We start from the raw sequence: 17,255 nt of genomic DNA, 5'->3' as shown, positions 1-17,255 counted from the left end.
TTGCTTGCCTTATCTACTTTGTGCCCAGAAGATCAGTGTCTTACAGCTATAGAATAAGATTGCCATGACCATCAGAAGCTGAGTGCATTTGTTCAGGCTTGTTTCCAGGATCCAGCTGGTCCTTGTGGACAATTGTTTGTACAAAAATTTTCCAACTCGCAAACCAGGGTTTTTATAGAAAGAATTAGATCTGCTTTAAGTAGTTTTATTGTCCAAAATACACCTTAAATCTTCACGGTGTTAAATAAAAGGGAAATAAAGGGTGGATTCTTTGCACTTTTCTGTTTTGTTTTGTTTCATTTTGATTTTTGAAATATAAACACCCTGACATTTGTCTGGATGAGTTTATTTTACAGCACAGCACTATAGAAGAAATTGTTGTTAGGTAGGTAGGTTATCTTCTCTCCTATTCATTGATTTGGGACTGAGGAAATGAATTTTGCCTCTCTCTCTTTGTTCTTATTGCAGCTAGAATCATCTAAAGGGACCATTCCACATGTACTTTGAATTACTGAGATAATGCAGTACCTTAAACTAAAGTGATTAATAACAAAATATTTAAATAATAAAATGATTGACTGTGCTGATATTGTTTTCTTTAATTTATTAGAAAATATTATTTTATAGCAAAGGACAACAAATCAGAGAATATAAGTTTAAAATGTTCATATTATATAACGTATAAATTTACAGTATATTGAAGTATGTGTATTGTATGTATAACGTACACATTCCATTGCTCCTATTGCCCAATTCTCTGCTGGAATGGTAAGACAAAGTTTATGATTATTATGATCTGTTTTTATTTTCAGATTGAAAATCTACAGGAGCAACTTAGGGACAAAGACAAACAACTAACTAATTTAAAGGACAGAGTGAAGTCATTGCAGACAGATTCTAGTAACACAGACACAGCACTAGCCACCTTAGAAGAAGCTCTATCTGAAAAGGTAATGTGTTCTTATGCAACAGCACATTATGTGCTGCTCCTGCAGGTGAAGCATGTCCAGAAAATGTCTTTTTAAGTTGTTCTGGCACCTGTAATGATGCCTATGGGCATTGTCAGGAAAGCAGGTGGGCTCTGTTCTGGCATGAGGGACAAGGAGTGATTCCTGACTGATGGTGTGAAATGGAATTCTGAGGTACCTTTTAAATGGGGATAGAGTACTGTCCCAGGACACATTACAATTTTCCCTTTCTGGATGAAGGGAGTGCTCTTTCACTGCATAAACTGAAAGGCATGGACACCTGGCTTTGATAGAAGGGAGAGAATGGGGTATTTTGATGGCTTTATGATCTTGATTATCCTGTTATTTTGTTTGGTAAACAGAGCCAAACTATAGAGCCAACAGCAATTGACAGTGCCAGCTGCTCCCATGGCTTACTATGCTTAAGCTATAAGAGAAACTGGAATTTATATTAGAAACAAAACTGAATGAGAAACAACAAAAATCCTGGAGAATTATTTCCAACTTTCCTACCCCTCCACCTGCCCTTTAAAAACTACATGCTTTTAAACAGAAGCTGGCCCACCTGTTTCAGCAAGGTTTTCTTCTACCAGTTTACTTTGTATAGGAGGAATGAATTTACGCAAAAAATACCCAACCAAAAAATACAAGTAAATACTTTTTTGCATCTAACAGATCTTCATAATATCACTTCAGTGTGCACAGGTGAGCTCAACTAATTGAAACATGATGTGCCATTTTGCAGTGTGTACTACAATGATGACATTCATGGCCATCATTAAAATGCCACTGTGATGTTGGTATTAGCACCTAAATTGCTGATGTTAATTTTTTTATTTATCTGTATGTTTAATCATCTTTGCTTGGTAGACAACAGGGGAAAAATGGCATTTCTAGTAATTACGGTTGATTCATATGGATGATTTTGGAAATTAGAAATCTGGACACAGCATATTATAAGTAAATGTCAGGAATTGCTTTTTAATTTGCTTTTCTTCTTGGATATCATCTGCTCTAAATTAGTCCAAGTTATTAATTTCTTGATATGCCCATAGAATTTCTCTATGCTAAGAAGCACCTCTCTAACTATTGTTCTACTGACGTCAGTACAGAAAGCAGAATTAAACTTGATAGTAGTTCTCCTGGGCAATTGAACATGAAGTGCATCACTGGAAGCCAAAGGAGTCATGTATCCCACATTTTGCCTCAGTTATATATGTTGAAAGAGAAAATGCAATTGAATCTTTGGTCTATTTCTACTACTAGAAATAGAAAAGTTGAAGTACCACTGAGTTAAAGTAAAGTGAAAATTAGTGAGTGGCGGCAGTTAACTGTTTTCATGCCTTTTTTACACCAGTGTCATTCTAAAATCTAATGAAATATGTATAGAAGTTTTTATGATTTTTGAGATGTTTTGAATATAATATGAAACTAAATATTCTATTAATCTCAGATATAGAAACTAAAATTTCACTAAATTCAAGATGCAGTATTTTTTTAATATAGCAGTGTGGAAAGTTGGGCTATAGATTTTCTTTCCACATGTGAAAACTTAAATGTGATGAACACTTCAGATCCTGATGTTATGGAATTTTGAGATTTCTGAAATGAAGATTCAAATTCTGTTTAATGATGGTAGTTTTACTGTTTTGGAAAAGTTAGATGATCTTTGAATGCTAGGTGCTAATCCTCTGAAATCTTTTTTTTTTTTTTTTTTTTTTTTCAATTTATGTCTACTTCATTTGGAATGTCATGGATATATATGAGCAGATACTTTTTAAAAGCAATGTGATTAGATTTTTTTTTTTTTTTTTTTTCCCTAAGCGGCATTGAGGAGAACTTGCATGGATTCTCTAAGGCTGAATTCAGTACAAATTAGTCACTTGCTTAAATAAAGTCAGTGATGAAGACAACAGTATTATTTTGCAAGACATCGCTTTTAAGTAATGTGATGAAGCTGAATTGTGTTGTGGTATTTGATGACTGTTTCAGTCACTTAAGCAATGCTACCTTTGTAAGTCTGCAAGCTTCAGTGAGGCCATGCTTTCAAGGGTAGGTTTCTCAATCTTAAGTGTAGTCTCTGGGACATATTTTTATACACTAATGAAAAACCAGTAGGCTTCTTCTGGAAGTTCTAAATGAGTTGTGATGTCTAGATTCCTTATTTCTTTTGGAGTTACTACCTTGGCAGTTTATTTTTATATTGATGTCTCGTCTCATCTTTAACTGTGTCCAATTTTTCAGTCCATCCCAGCTGCTTCTCAATTTTTAACATCAGCAGACTTTATCAATTTATTAACTTTTTCCACTGTGAATACAGTTAGAAATACAGAATAGATTTTTGCCCAAAACAAGAACACTTGGTTGTAGATTCTTAATAACAAAATAATTGTTATAAGTAATTTATCAATTTAAATTTGCAATGCTGTCAAGCAAGAATGCTGTTTTCATTCAACAATACAGAATTTCTAAGGACATACAATGATTGTCAGTGTTTTGTATACCCCTTATTTTTTTACAGGTTAAATCCTCTATAAGCTAATCCCTTCCCCCACTCTAGAAATGACATCAAACCTATTTTGCAGCTACGTCTTGTCTGATGTTACACTCAGCTTTTGACTTTCATTGTTAAATTCCCTGGTTGTCAGAATCTTAAGTTTGTTCACAGATAAATAAAAGCACAATGGGAAGATCATTTAAAATGGAACTGAAAATTATTTATATCAGTTTAATTAACCAGAGTTCACTAATACTAATTTTAGTTCCTTATTTTATGCAAATAAAAAAATTAAAACAGGATCATATAATTAAATTAAATTATGAAGCTCTTTTTAAAGTTTCAAAAAGGAAACGTTTCATTGTTTTTGAAAGTACTCAGGCTGAGAGTTAAGCTCTGAACTAGAAAATAGGACTTCTAATTCTTCATGAACGGTAAATTTTCTCAAGTGTCCCTCTCCAATTTTTTTTCACATTATGAGATTTGGTAGCTTGGATGTATTATAGATATATGAAAATAATGAAAATTTCCTGTAGTGAACTGTAATCTTTCATTTTTCAGATGCTATTGCTGATATTGCTTTTTCTCTTTCGGGAATCAGAAGTGAACCAACACAACTTTAGGCATTTTTGAGCACATTTAGAGCTCACCGGAAAAATGTACTCTTTCAATTCCTTATACATAAGCTTAGAGACTCTGCTAGGTGCTAAAAATTCTTGACAATGTAGATTGCATTGCAGTAAACAAAAAATAAATTCACTCCTCTTAAAAAAATAAATTCAACTTTAGAATATGCAGAAATGCTATCAGCTCCCTTGATGTTTTAACAAGAAACTTTTGAAAGAATATCTCAGCTCTTGCGCTGGTCCAAAGCAGCTCAAGAGGCTGCTTTCATGAAGCTGATATTCATAAAGTTGGTCCTACTGTAGCAGCATACAGAAGATAAGCAATTGAGTATAACTGATAATAGAGCTATATGCTGTGGCAATTCAGTTCCTGCTTCTGTGATAAAGTGCAAATAGATTAGACCTGTGAGGTCCTAGATTAGTGCATAGGAAAGCTTGCCAATGCAAATAAGACTGAAACAAGAACACATTGTTGGGATTTCTGTAAGCTAGTTGTTAATCAAATAAAACATGGTATATTAGGGCCTTTTAACACATGTTTTTGACATTTAGCTTTATGCAGCTGACAAGCAAATTAGTCGTCTTTTGTGATTGAATGAAGAAAAATGTATACTATTTTATTAATAAAATGAACTAAGTGCGTGCTTAATATGTTTTAGAAGAAAAAATAGTGTTGTGTAGCTTAGAATTTACTCTATGAAACAGTGATATTGTGCTCAGTACATCTGCTGTAGTTTCCATGGAAATAAAAAGGAGGCATTATTTTCAGAGCGATCAATGTGTATGAACACATTTCTGTATGAAATCCTGCCAGGTGTTGGTACAGCCTTGGAAACAATTGTGCAGAGCCAAGCATTTTTCAGTTTTGGCTACTTTTTTTTTTTTTTCCTAAGGAGAATGTAGTATGTTATCATTGTATTTTTCTTTCTAAGTAAAATTAATAGGGTTATGAGTTTCAAATGTAGCAGTCTTTGCTGTGTTATGTGAAGATTTTCACGGTAATGCTAATTCTCTAAACAGATATGTTCAACTAGCTAAGACTTGGGAACAGATTTCCTTTTGTCAGGGGAGTACGGGATATAAAAAGAAAGCAGCAGCATGATTTCAGGTTTTGAAAAGGTTTTCCTCAAGAATTCAGGAACACATAATAACTGTTCCAATGTAGTCAATACAGTGCTGATTCTCTTCTGATATATTGAAGAGATTCCAAATACATTTGCAATCTTAGGCATAAATATTTAGTAAAGATCTTAATCTGATTATTTAAAAACTCCTAATAATATACATTATAAAACATGTGTGATGTGCTTTTTATTCCAAATATTGGTAAAGCAAATAACAACTGATAGCCAATCTTACATAACTGGAAGGAAAAAAATTAATTTGGAGCATAAATGTTTGAATTGAATTGGTTCTACAAGGGGAACCAATATAGCACATATTTTGCACCTAGATCTAGTTTCATGTCCAAAAACAGATTAGTCATTTAGCAAGCATCTATATTCTGTTTATACTCCATGTTTGCTTTCAATATTTGATCTTAACAACTTATGCTACATAATAACATATAGCACATAATAATTAGTTTACTATTTACACATAACACAAAAGGAAGTTTATTTTTAAACATTTAAAGTAAGGATATAGAACTATAAAAAAAATGAAATTGAACTTGCCAAACATGCTGAATTGTAAATACAGTGGAGTCTACAGTTAGCTTTTAAATAAGTGACAAATATTAGAAATTCCAAATAGATTAACATCCCTTTGAGAAGCTGAACGTTTTGCCAAATGTATTGGTAGAATGTGATTTTGATGAATATAGTCAAGACTTAACAAAACCCATACTAACGCTTTTAATTTTTTGCATTTACCTTTTAAAATTAATTGTCCAGTTACCAGCTGGTGATTTCAGCAGTCCTTATAGCCAATACAAGTCAGCAAAATATTAAAAAACATGGCTAAGTTTAAACATGCAGGGGCACGTTAAATTAGATAGAGAATGGATATCGTAAGTTGGGTAGGATATTTTTTCTGTGATTTATACAACTTACAGTTAGTAAGTGATTGATTTCTAAAACTCATCTTGCAGCCTGTATAGAGGCTACTAGCAATCAAAACAACCAAACTCAAGCTGAGCAAACCAGGCATGGCCTTTCTGTTTTGAACTTAGATACAAAGACTTCAATCACTTACAAATACAGGAAATACACTAGTGAGTTGAATAACTTTCCGTATCTGTCACAACATTAGGCATGCTCAGGGCAGCATACCTATTTAATGAAGTTTCTGTACTATGATACCCTCAACAAGTATTTTAAATCTTGATCTGAAGTTACTGATGGAAGAAGTCTTCCATTGACTTTAATATTCCTCTGTTTCTGAAGGCTGGTTTTTCTAATTGCTACTTAATGTAAGTCAATTTTATTATACTTTTTCTTAAAATGGTACCCAACTTTTGCATTTTGCTATTCTTTCCCTTGTTAGGAAAGAATAATAGAACGCTTGAAGGAGCAAAGGGAACGAGATGACAGAGAAAGACTTGAAGAAATTGAATCTTATAAAAAGGAAAACAAAGACTTGAAGGAGAAAGTTAATGCTTTACAAGCTGAACTGACAGAAAAAGAGGTCAGTCTTCACAATAAAATCTATATTCTTGTATGTCATCGTGATGAAAGGAAGTGCATTAGGATTACTCTTGAATCATTTAAAGTACTGAAATTTTGCCACTTCAATGGTCAGCTTCTGAACTGCTGTTTTCTAAGGCATTCTTCATAGTCCTCACTTCTGTGCATAAAATATCGCTTCACTTTTTGCGTAGATGTGTATCGTCTTCTCTACATTTCCCTCTCCATAAGCTTCCAGAAGGCTCAGAGATTCCATTGTTGCTTGTTTTCACTTGTCAATCAGATCAGTAAACTTCAAAATAATTGCACCTCCAGAATATAATGTCAATTAGCCTGTATTATGAATGTTTCTGTGTTTCACTATATGCCAGCTCCTGTGGTTCCGTCACTTGTATTCTTAAAATACTGTCTTTGGCTATAAATGCTTATCTTTGTGTCAACTGTTTTTGGGGAAGTGGGGGGAACAGCATCAAAGTGATTACTAAGATGGCAATAAGTTAGTGTCCTGGTGACTAGGAATTAACTTTTTGCTCTTGATCATTTTTCAGTCTAGTTTAATCGATCTCAAAGAACATGCATCTTCATTGGCATCAGCAGGGCTGAAAAGAGACTCCAAACTTAAGTCTTTAGAAATAGCCATAGAACAAAAGAAAGAAGAGTGTAGTAAGTTGGAAGCACAGTTGAAAAAGGTAAGTTCCATCTTAAAAAAAAAAACAAAATCCAGCTATAATCAGGAAAAAAAACAAACCCCACCAAAAGCTACAAAACCTCTCATTTTGAACAGATTAACTAACTTACTCTTCTAGAGTAATTCTAAATCTACCCATACTGTTTGCTGATGCTTGCGTAAAATACTTCTATTTTAAGAGACTTTTACCAAAGCCACTAGAAACCTCCAAAATTATATTGAATACCTCTGTGAGGGAATTCTGAGAATCTGCGGCAAATCAATGAACTGGGAACAGGATGTTGGAGGGAAAGTAGAAGGGCAGAGAGAAATTATCAGACCAGCAATTTGTATGTGAATTAATTTATCCTTGATTAGAAGTAAATGGAAATGCTTATAGCATAAGAAATAATTAAAGCAGCACTTTCTAATGAAAAAAGTCTGCTTCTAAGATGGAAATTCTAGTTAGTTTTATTTCTGCATTCTTTGGCTTTGTTGATGAATGTGTGTTTGTGATAATTAAGCAAAATAATACAAAGCTTACTTCAACTATCAGTTCATAATTTCAATTCAGATAGTGTAACCAAGCAGCTAAAGGAGAACATACAAATGCTGTATTTTATAATGTGGTTTCATTTAAATTTGTGTTAATTTATGCGTTACAATATTTTTTGCTTAAATGATTTGCAAGTTTGTTTATGCGATTTCTACCATACATTGTTTCTTTGTTTTTTTTTCTGTGTCATTTGGTAATGTCTGCTCTCAGTGTTCAAATGCCAACGTCATGATGTGTTTGATGGGTTTAGGCAGTATGTTTGCCTTCTGCAATTCATAAGTGTGGAGCAAACATTAACTTTTGATGTTTCATTTTCTAGAAAAGTATTCATTTATTCTATGAATGCTACCACTATTTGGATAATATTCTGAATTTTTCTTTTTAACGCAGGTTGAGTAGTACTGCTCTTTAAGCAGGATTTTGGAACAAGGTTATTGAAGGGCACTTACATTATCTGTGAAGAAGTTCTTGCAAAGCGTAAAAAAGAATACTAGAATGTAAAACTGAAAATTCTATTCTTTTAATATGTTTTTGAATATCTGCAGTTAGGTGCCTGTGTTATATTAGTTGCGGAGATGAGCAGAGAAAATCTTTTCAGATAACGCATACAAAAGCTTTTAGTTAAACACAAATACTTTATAAGTTGCATAGTTTAAAAGTGCTATGGATACCTGAATTAGAATATGGAAATAAGCTGTTTTCATGCGAGTCCTGTTTTTTAATTTTCTTTTGTTAGAAAATGTATACATTTACACTGTACTTCACTATAAAATATACTTCATTATAATCTTAAATATCTTATTTGTCTGCAATTAGAAAAACAACAACTAGTAAAATAAATGAACAAACGAACAACAACAAAAAACCCCTAAGGCACAGATAACTTCAAAAATAAAAATACTGTGGAAGAATCTGAGATCCTAATTCAGTCTTTTATGGCTGTACTTATAAACACATCATGTGGTCATGGAAAAATAAGCATTTATAAAAGTTGGAGAGAATCTAGGGCATCTGTCATATAGAAAAGGGAGTATGTTCCTTGTGTATAAATACAAAGGATTATTAAATGAAAGTTGAAAACATAATAGCTGCATTATATCATAAATAGAGCATAAAGCCCTGATGGAAATTCACCCAACATTTGTAGGGGACCAGGTATTTCCACAATAAAATGTAGTAACAACCTTCTTTGTGGGCATATTTAATTGAATAGAAACAGTGACTGTTAATACTAGTAGACTCCAAACAGTAATTTTCAACTCACATTTTCACTAATAAAATATTTTATGTTCAAACTTGTAAATATCTTGTGTTAAAAGTAATTGGTCCCTAGAAATCTACCTTCACCACGTTTTTACTTTTTAGAAAACTAACCGAAACAGAAAAGTGAGTTATTCTTGCCTGTGTCTGACTTAGAATAGGAGGGAGCATCAGCGTACTTCAGAGTAAATTAACCTACATGCCTCATAATTGTGCTTATTAATGAACATTAAACACTAAGGAAGCTGGAAGCATAGTCTGTATCTTCTTGAAAGGTGACACAAGATTGTTAGTTTGAGAAACTTGACTGCAACTTATGATTCTTCTCTCTAGTATGATATAGATAAGGCACTTTTCATTATGATATTTTAAAATGATCATAGTTAAATGTTGATTTATATGCTTTACCAAGTTCTATTAATAAGTATGAATATAATGTGCTTAAGTGCTAGGATTTACAGTTTTCCATGAGTGTTAATGGTAGTAAGAGTTGTGCCTGAAAAAAAATGCGTACAAGGGACAAGTATAATCAAAATCTGATTTTGTTTGTTTCTTTTTTCCTCCTTTTTCCATATCCTATTTTTTTTTGTGAGAGAAAAAGGTTCATTTTTTTAATAAGAAATTTACCTTTTTAATTGAATCTGATCAAATACAAATAGTTTTTATTTTTTACTCAGTTGTTTTTGCTTTTCAGTAAGAAAACACTGTATTCGTTTTAAAGAGTGGACATGTTTGAAGTAATAAATAAGATGTTTATAATGAGTAATTATTCAAATGACCACGCAATATTTTTGTGCACAAAATAATGTTTAAAGCATTAGGAATGTGTATTAAACAATTTGAGACAAAGATGAAGGACTGAAATTCAGGAAGTTTAAAAAAAAAGTCATAAAATAAGAAAAAGAACAATGTTCAGTGCTTTCTGTGCCAAAATTCCGCAGATGACTTCTTGACTTACATTGTGTTGCTATTAGTGAAAGAACAGCAGGAATTAACTTAATAGGTAGCTAAGTACTTTCTATGCGTGTCCATATATATATATATATCTCTCTAACGTGTGTATATATATATATATTTACATATAATCTTATTATCCACTTCAGAATATCCTCCTTTCGTTTGTCATTATCTTAAATTTAGTTGCTTACTGACATATTTGCAGTTGCCAAAGGACTTTTGCCAAGCTGTACTGTTGAAAAGTCATTCTGCATAGAAAATTCAGTATTGTGTTAAACAAAAAAGAAGTAATAAATATAATGATAAAATTTAATCAATGACTTACTATTACCATCTTTGAAGCTTTGGTGATAAATTGCAGCCTCAGCCAAAAGCACTTCTCGTGATTCATTGCTTGAGAGCAGCACTTAATGTATCATCAAAAGTGGACACCTTTCTTTATTTCATGGGTTATTTAACTTGAGAAAGGGAAAGTAACACAAACCTTAAATTTCTTACTCCAGCTATTCTTTTTTAGGAGCCAAAGTCAACATTTATGGTTCCCCAGTGCCTCTCACTTTCACCAAGGAATGTTTAGAATCTTAAATTTCTACTTTTCTATTACAAGGTCTTCTGTGCAAATGCACTGGTTTTGTTGAGCTAATGCTGTTTTCCTGGATCTTTCCTTCTTTTCCTGTCTGTGCTTCACTCCCTTCCAACTTTGCAATGTAGCAAGCTGAACAGTTGTTCAATCAGATGTACAATCCTGTAAGTTCTTTTTAAGATGTCCTCTGTAACATACAAAGCATGAGGATCCATTACCTTACTGTGTTGTGCTCTTCCTCTGTGAAGCCTTGCAGAATACTTCCAATGGTCACTATGCTATATCTGTTATATCCAAATAAATGAGCTTTGTGGACTTCAAGGCCATGAAATATATTAAAAAATGCATATAATATTTCTTAAAAAATCCAAACATCTTAGCCTTTAGGTCCTCAACATCTACATTAGAGAAGCATGCAGATAACTTTGTTTTATTTGATTTTCTTTGCTTTTTACTTCCTCCTTCTGGAGTACTTTATTGGATCCTTCAAACTTAAATAACTTCTAATTTATTTAGTTTGCCTTAACTGACTGAGTTGATTAGGCAAACAATATCTAGGAAGTAACTGGTAGTATTTTTAAAATCTGAATGGGTAAAATAGTTCATGTCAGTTTTACTCATGCAAGACTGTGTACGTTCAGCATATGCAATTAAGAATATAGAAACATATTTAACATAAGAAATTGCTGAAATATATGATGATGAACACAAGCAGCAGTGCTTGACAAGCCAAATAATATTACTTGGGCTTGCTTAGCATTATTATTCTTGCTAAAGCCTGCTTTAGTTGCTCAGTATCTGTCCTTTTGACTTCATTGTGTTCCCTTTTCTGTTTGATGAAGAGCAGTAACCAAATATTTTCTCTCTAGTGAGCACTTTCTATTTTTTGGTTGAGACTATTAATGTCAGCATCACAGGACAGAAATAATGATGCAACTGGATTGTAATAGCAATTAACATGAAAAGTTTAAATAGTAATCCTTTTTGGAATGATCATATATTTGGGCTAGTACATATATGAGAACTTTTTTTTTTGTTTAGCTTGTTAAATCATATGATAATCTGCATTAGAAAAGATATTGCCTTCACTGAAGTTAGTAGGAATATTGCTGTTAATGTTGGTGGACTGAGATTCCAGCTTTGGAATCTACTATAGCTAAATTCTGTAGCTTATACATGCAATAGATGTGCCATGAGTTATGTATAGGAGAAGAGAGTTCCACAAAATATGTCGTAGTTACTCTTGCAGTTATCATCTAACTGTGTTTTGAATCCAGTCATAAATCGACTGTAAGTAGTATAACACCTCATATTATCTCCTCTACCACCCAGCACACAGGTGGTCAGACCTTTTCCCTTTGGAGGACAGAACCCTTCTTTTATGTATCATGGATAGCCTCTGTTGTATTTATGTTCCTGTTCAAATCACTTGCACTCTTGTGCATGTCTTTTTGGACTGAAGTCTATTTTGTGTTGGTTATTCTTTTGATTTGCATATTTATTCTAGTTGTTATTTCAGTATTTGTTACTCTGCTGTATGGATCTTTGTTACTTCCTAGTCTATTTGTGTGATTCCAAAGTCAGCCAGTTTTATTTTTTTTCTTCCTGGTTCTCCTTTTCCTTTAGTACTAGCGAACAATTTTAGTGTATCCTTGAAGTTGGTTTCCCTCAAAATCTCTCTTCTGAATTCTTATGTATAGGTAACAGCCTACTTTTAACAATGTAAGTAATAATGATCCCTTAGTCCCTTAAAAGCACCCAGCACCTCCAAATGGAGTTGTGACTTCACTGAAGTCAATGGCAACATCTTTCTTCGAAATCTATAAGTCCAAAATTTCATCTCTTCTTTTTTTTGTGTGTGTGTGATGGCATTTATGCCAGTTCCTGAAATTACCTTTTATTACTGCAATTTATTATGATTCTTACTTTAATAGAATGCTTCCTCACTATTTTTGTTTTAATGCTCTGTTGCTTAAATGTGTCAGAGAAATATCAGTTAGTCAATCTCTATTAATCCATGCAATAATATATTATTAAATGGTGAAGATGCAGAAAAGGTGCAAATCGTGCTTACTCTATAGTGTATTCACCTGTGTGAACATGCTGTTGAAAAAAAATTGGGCATATGGTCTTTCATGGTTTTTTTGAAAGGTGAACATTTAAAGTAGCCAATTAATTCTTGTGAAAAGTTGGCTATAATAAGATACATAATTGCTTTTGTCCTGTAATGAAAATAAGATGACATACTTTGTCTAGGGACCTATCTCAATAGTAAAGACTTATTTTTCCATATGCTTCATGAGAGCAATATCATATCAAAATTCTAAGTACTTATAGAATCTACTTCAAATTGCTTCAGTGAGCGCTGAAGTTGAATATAAAAATATTCAAATTTTAAGTAGACTAAAAAAAAAATAAAATGTTGAAAAGTGACTATTTTTAGCTCATTACTGAAAGTAATAAAATTTGAAGGATCTGACAAAGTAATCTCTTGCATGTAAATGGTTTCATTTTTTTTATTTTATTTAATAACCCGGTTGATTTCTGTGTATGCCTGTGTCTGACTATTTAAAATGAAATGCAGTATCTATCCATCCTTTCTGTTATGCGGAATAATGCATGCATGGTTGCACCATAAAATTACAACAAGCCGAGTAATTCATGCTACATGTTTGTGACAAACTGTTATGGTGTTTCTGTAGGAATTTTGTTGTTTATATACAGAACTGTTTCTTTACTTTTAAAATATTTGATTATTGTAACAATTAGTGAAATTATTAGTGATTACTTATTTTTATCAATTTGATAAAAATAATATACAACACAGTCACAATGCTGACAGAAAAAACACCTTAAACTTAGTGTGCTAATTTGAAACTCAGGATTGTGCTTCCTATGCCTACTCTGCACACAGGAGAATTATCACAGATAGATCACACAAAGAGATCAACTCTGCTGCTGAAAGGTACCCACAATACCAATTACTCTTCCTCACAAAAACAAAAGGTATTCTCCTAAGAAAACATGCAAGGAGAAAATTTGGGACAGAAATGGAAAAAGGATAGAGAGGAGAACAGCTAGAAGTGGAGATTTTCTGATGTATGTGATAACCATGCATGATTAGGAGTGATCCAAGCCTGTCTCTCATACTTAGCCTGCAAAATAGGCAAAGGAATCTGCCCTGCTTGGATGGGAGCAGTGTCTTGCAAGTAAACTATGTTTGGGATCTTTGTAAGTAACTCTATTCCTTTATTCTGGGAATGTCAGATTAATTATATTTTGTTCTCTGCTCTCTGTCAGCATCACAAGAGTTTCCTTCAAGGGAAAGGCCCTTTTCAACAATGTTTGGTGTTCTTGCTGTACAACATATATGGAATGCTTTAAGCACCAGTGAAAGCAGAAGAATTGAAAATATTTCTGCAACTTAATATTTATTTCCCTAGCACATTATTATGCAAGACTTAACAGGAGAATATAATTGATATCTTTATCAGGTTTCATTTTAGCTATGAAGTATGCAGTTGACAATTTATTCAGTACATTTTGGAGCTGCTGTGTGACAGGAATGTCGTGTCACAGTTGAACATTTGACTCTTTTGCATTAGTGACATTATCATGTTTTTGCCTAATTGTATACTTTCATCATCCAAAGTCCAGTGGGGAAACGAAAAATTATTTAAAAAAAAAAGTAAAAAGAGATGCTTTTCTATCTATTCTATATTGCTTCTTTCTTGGAATGAAGCTTGTCTGGAGGCACATGGGGAAAAAGGTTGGACTGCTGCTAACTGTTCTTGTATGCTACAGTGAAGAAAGGAAATGCTAGAGGCAGAAAGGTGGATGTTCTGCATGTTTATGAAATGATGGACCCAAGGCTATCAAATAAGAGAGTGATACATTGAAAGAAAGAGTCAGCATAAAATAAGCCAAAGTTCGTTATTAAGTGGCAAGATATATGAGGGTAGAAAAGAAGCTGTTGCTCTCACCCAAACAGTAAAATTGAAATACTCTATGGATATTACCTTGAAATGATCTCTGTATTAAGAAACTTCTGAATCTTCACAGAATTCAGGGCTGGAGCATATATTGTTATCCCAAACATTTGAAGAGCAAGGCCAGTAAGTTTTGTAGGAGTCTCACGGTCTTTCCGTTGACGTACTTCGTTAACTAAATATTTATTCTGAATGAGAATCTTACAATGAGGTTAAAATGTAAAATCTTTCTCTTATTATCCTCATGCTTAAATGATATGTTACATGCAAAACTCCTAAGTTTCTTCCCACTATTTTCATTTTTTTGTTGTTATACTAAAGCCAGACCTGTTCTTTATTTATACAGAAAATTCTAGCCATTGCAAAGAATATGAATCTTCTAATAGCTGTAGTTTATATTAATTCTTTCTAAAACATGCATGTTTAATTTTGATTTGCATTTCTTCCCTTGCTTGCTTGCATAGTCTATTGTCTGAAATTAAGAATGTAATTACATCCACATTTTTGATGAGTAATAAGATAGTGGGAGGTCCTTCAGTTCTAAATGTCCTGAGTTTCTGTAAAATTCTCTTATATTAAAAAAATGTTATCTGAATTTTCTATGTTTAGTGTGCACTGCATTAAACTACTTGTTTTTTCCCTGCCTGCTCTTTCAAGATGCCAATTAGGAATAATGGGAAGCAAGGGGTAGGCTAAGCATTGCAGTGCGTTGTTGTTTTTCCATCTGTCTGTGATTATCCCAGTCAAGAGTTTAAAGCACTTGATGTCTGATCATGCTTCCATTGAAATTTAATTGGGTTTTTGCCATTAGATTTGATGGGAGTAAGATCGGACTCTGTAGTGTTGTATTCATTTTGTTTGTTCTTGTCTGTGAAACTGCCACCCATCCATGCATGTTTTTTGCCAGGTTTGTGCCATTTTCACCAATAAGCTTGTTCTTCTGATGGTTCAGGTTAAGTATTATAATGGGGAAAGAAAAAAAGGATTACTGGATAAAATGTCAGATAAAAGAAACCTTATAGTTTATCAATTTGTCTTTTATAGACAGCACCACTTAGAATAAATTTCTTCCTTTTAGTTTATTAGTATTGAACTGTATCTGAAATATCTGGTGACACAGATTACAATATGTACATATATTTCTGTACATACACATGGACGAAGTGTGTATGTACGGAGAAAGAGATCATATTTGAAAGACTTAAAGTAATTCAAATAATTGACTTTTTTTTTTAAAGTAAAAAGCCCGACCCTCAAAGTATGATCATGTTGATAAGTAAAGCACCCAAACATTCTGTTTAATAACTAACCTTCTCTTTGAGGATGAAGCCTTGTTGAGATAGAATTTAAAAGTAATTTTAGACTTCAGGGAGACTTGAATTCCTTTTTATAAGGCTTATGTAGAAAAATGTTATCTGACAGAAATACCCATAATCCTTTTTAATGAAAATCTAAACTCCAAGACTGAAAATGAGAATTCTTACAGTGACTTAAATTATTGTCATCCTTTTTTTTTTTTTTTTTTTTTTTTTCTTTTCCTTTCTTTTTTTCAATACTGATTCTGAAGGCTCATGAAGCCGAAGAGGAGGCACGGATGAATCCAGAATTTGCAGACAGAATGAAACAGCTTGACAAGGAGGCATCATACTATAGAGAAGAATGTGGCAAAGCTCAGGCCGAGGTTGACAGACTTCTAGAAATTCTCAAGGAAGTAGAGAATGAGAAGAATGATAAAGATAAGAAAATTGCTGAATTAGAAAGGTAATTCTTGTATTATTTATCTACCATTGAGTGGCATTTTTGTTTACTTGGTCTCCACTACTGATGAGAGAAGTTGATGGTAGAATGTGCAGGTTTTGTTTAATAACAGAATTTTGTGGTATCTTGTAAAATTGTATCACAAATGAAAAAGATTTTGATACTTGAGAATCACATCTGTCTGCTGACTTTGGAATGATTTAAAGTTGTCACTATTATGTAGTCTCCATAAAAGGCACATATATAGGAAATTTACAGTGAAAGTCATCCTGGAAAACCATGTTAGGGGAACAGCCTTTTCTTTCTAGTAATAGGTAAATCAAAGCTGTCCACACAAATGTTTCTTCAGTGTGAAAAGAATTGTTACTTCTCAGTAACAATTGGTAAGTATTTCTGCTCCTGGCTGTTTGTATTTCTAGGTGGCTCTCTGGTCATTTTTTTTCTCTTCAAATGAATGTTTTCTCTTGTTGACCAGGTGGTTTTCTTATTTCTGGGACAATTACACAGTTGTTCCTTAGTGGTGACAGGAGAGTTCAGAGCTCAATTTGTCTTGCGCATTTGGAATTAAATAACTGTTGGAAGATTCCCACATAGAATAACTGGCAAGTTATTTGACTGACAAGAAATTTCTGTGTCTCTGATTTCTTGTTCCTGTTCTGTACTCTTAAGCACTGTTAGGTAAATGAAAGAAGAATTTGCATATTTTCAAACATTTTACCTATTAACTAGTTGCTAGTCTAGTGATTGGATAGGAAGAACAGGGCTTC

General features: G+C 33.0%; 1 protein-coding gene across 1 annotated transcript in view; it reads left to right on the top strand.

The window, feature by feature from the left end:
- The window catches only part of ERC2 (ELKS/RAB6-interacting/CAST family member 2), a 371,864-nt gene that overhangs the window by 156,076 nt on the left and 198,533 nt on the right, over window positions 1-17,255 (top strand). Inside the window, exons 8-11 of the mRNA XM_085235975.1 lie at window positions 813-950; window positions 6,579-6,719; window positions 7,267-7,407; window positions 16,298-16,491. Of these exons, the coding sequence (XP_085092101.1) occupies window positions 813-950; window positions 6,579-6,719; window positions 7,267-7,407; window positions 16,298-16,491 (614 nt within the window). The remainder of the gene's footprint in view (window positions 1-812; window positions 951-6,578; window positions 6,720-7,266; window positions 7,408-16,297; window positions 16,492-17,255) is intronic.

The sequence above is a fragment of the Meleagris gallopavo genome, chromosome 14, assembly GCF_905368555.1.
Source record: "Meleagris gallopavo chromosome 14, MGAL_WU_HG_1.1, whole genome shotgun sequence".
NCBI lineage: Eukaryota > Metazoa > Chordata > Aves > Galliformes > Phasianidae > Meleagris > Meleagris gallopavo.
The sequence above is the reverse complement of the archived record's forward strand: the minus strand, read 5'-3'. Positions and strand labels throughout refer to the sequence as shown.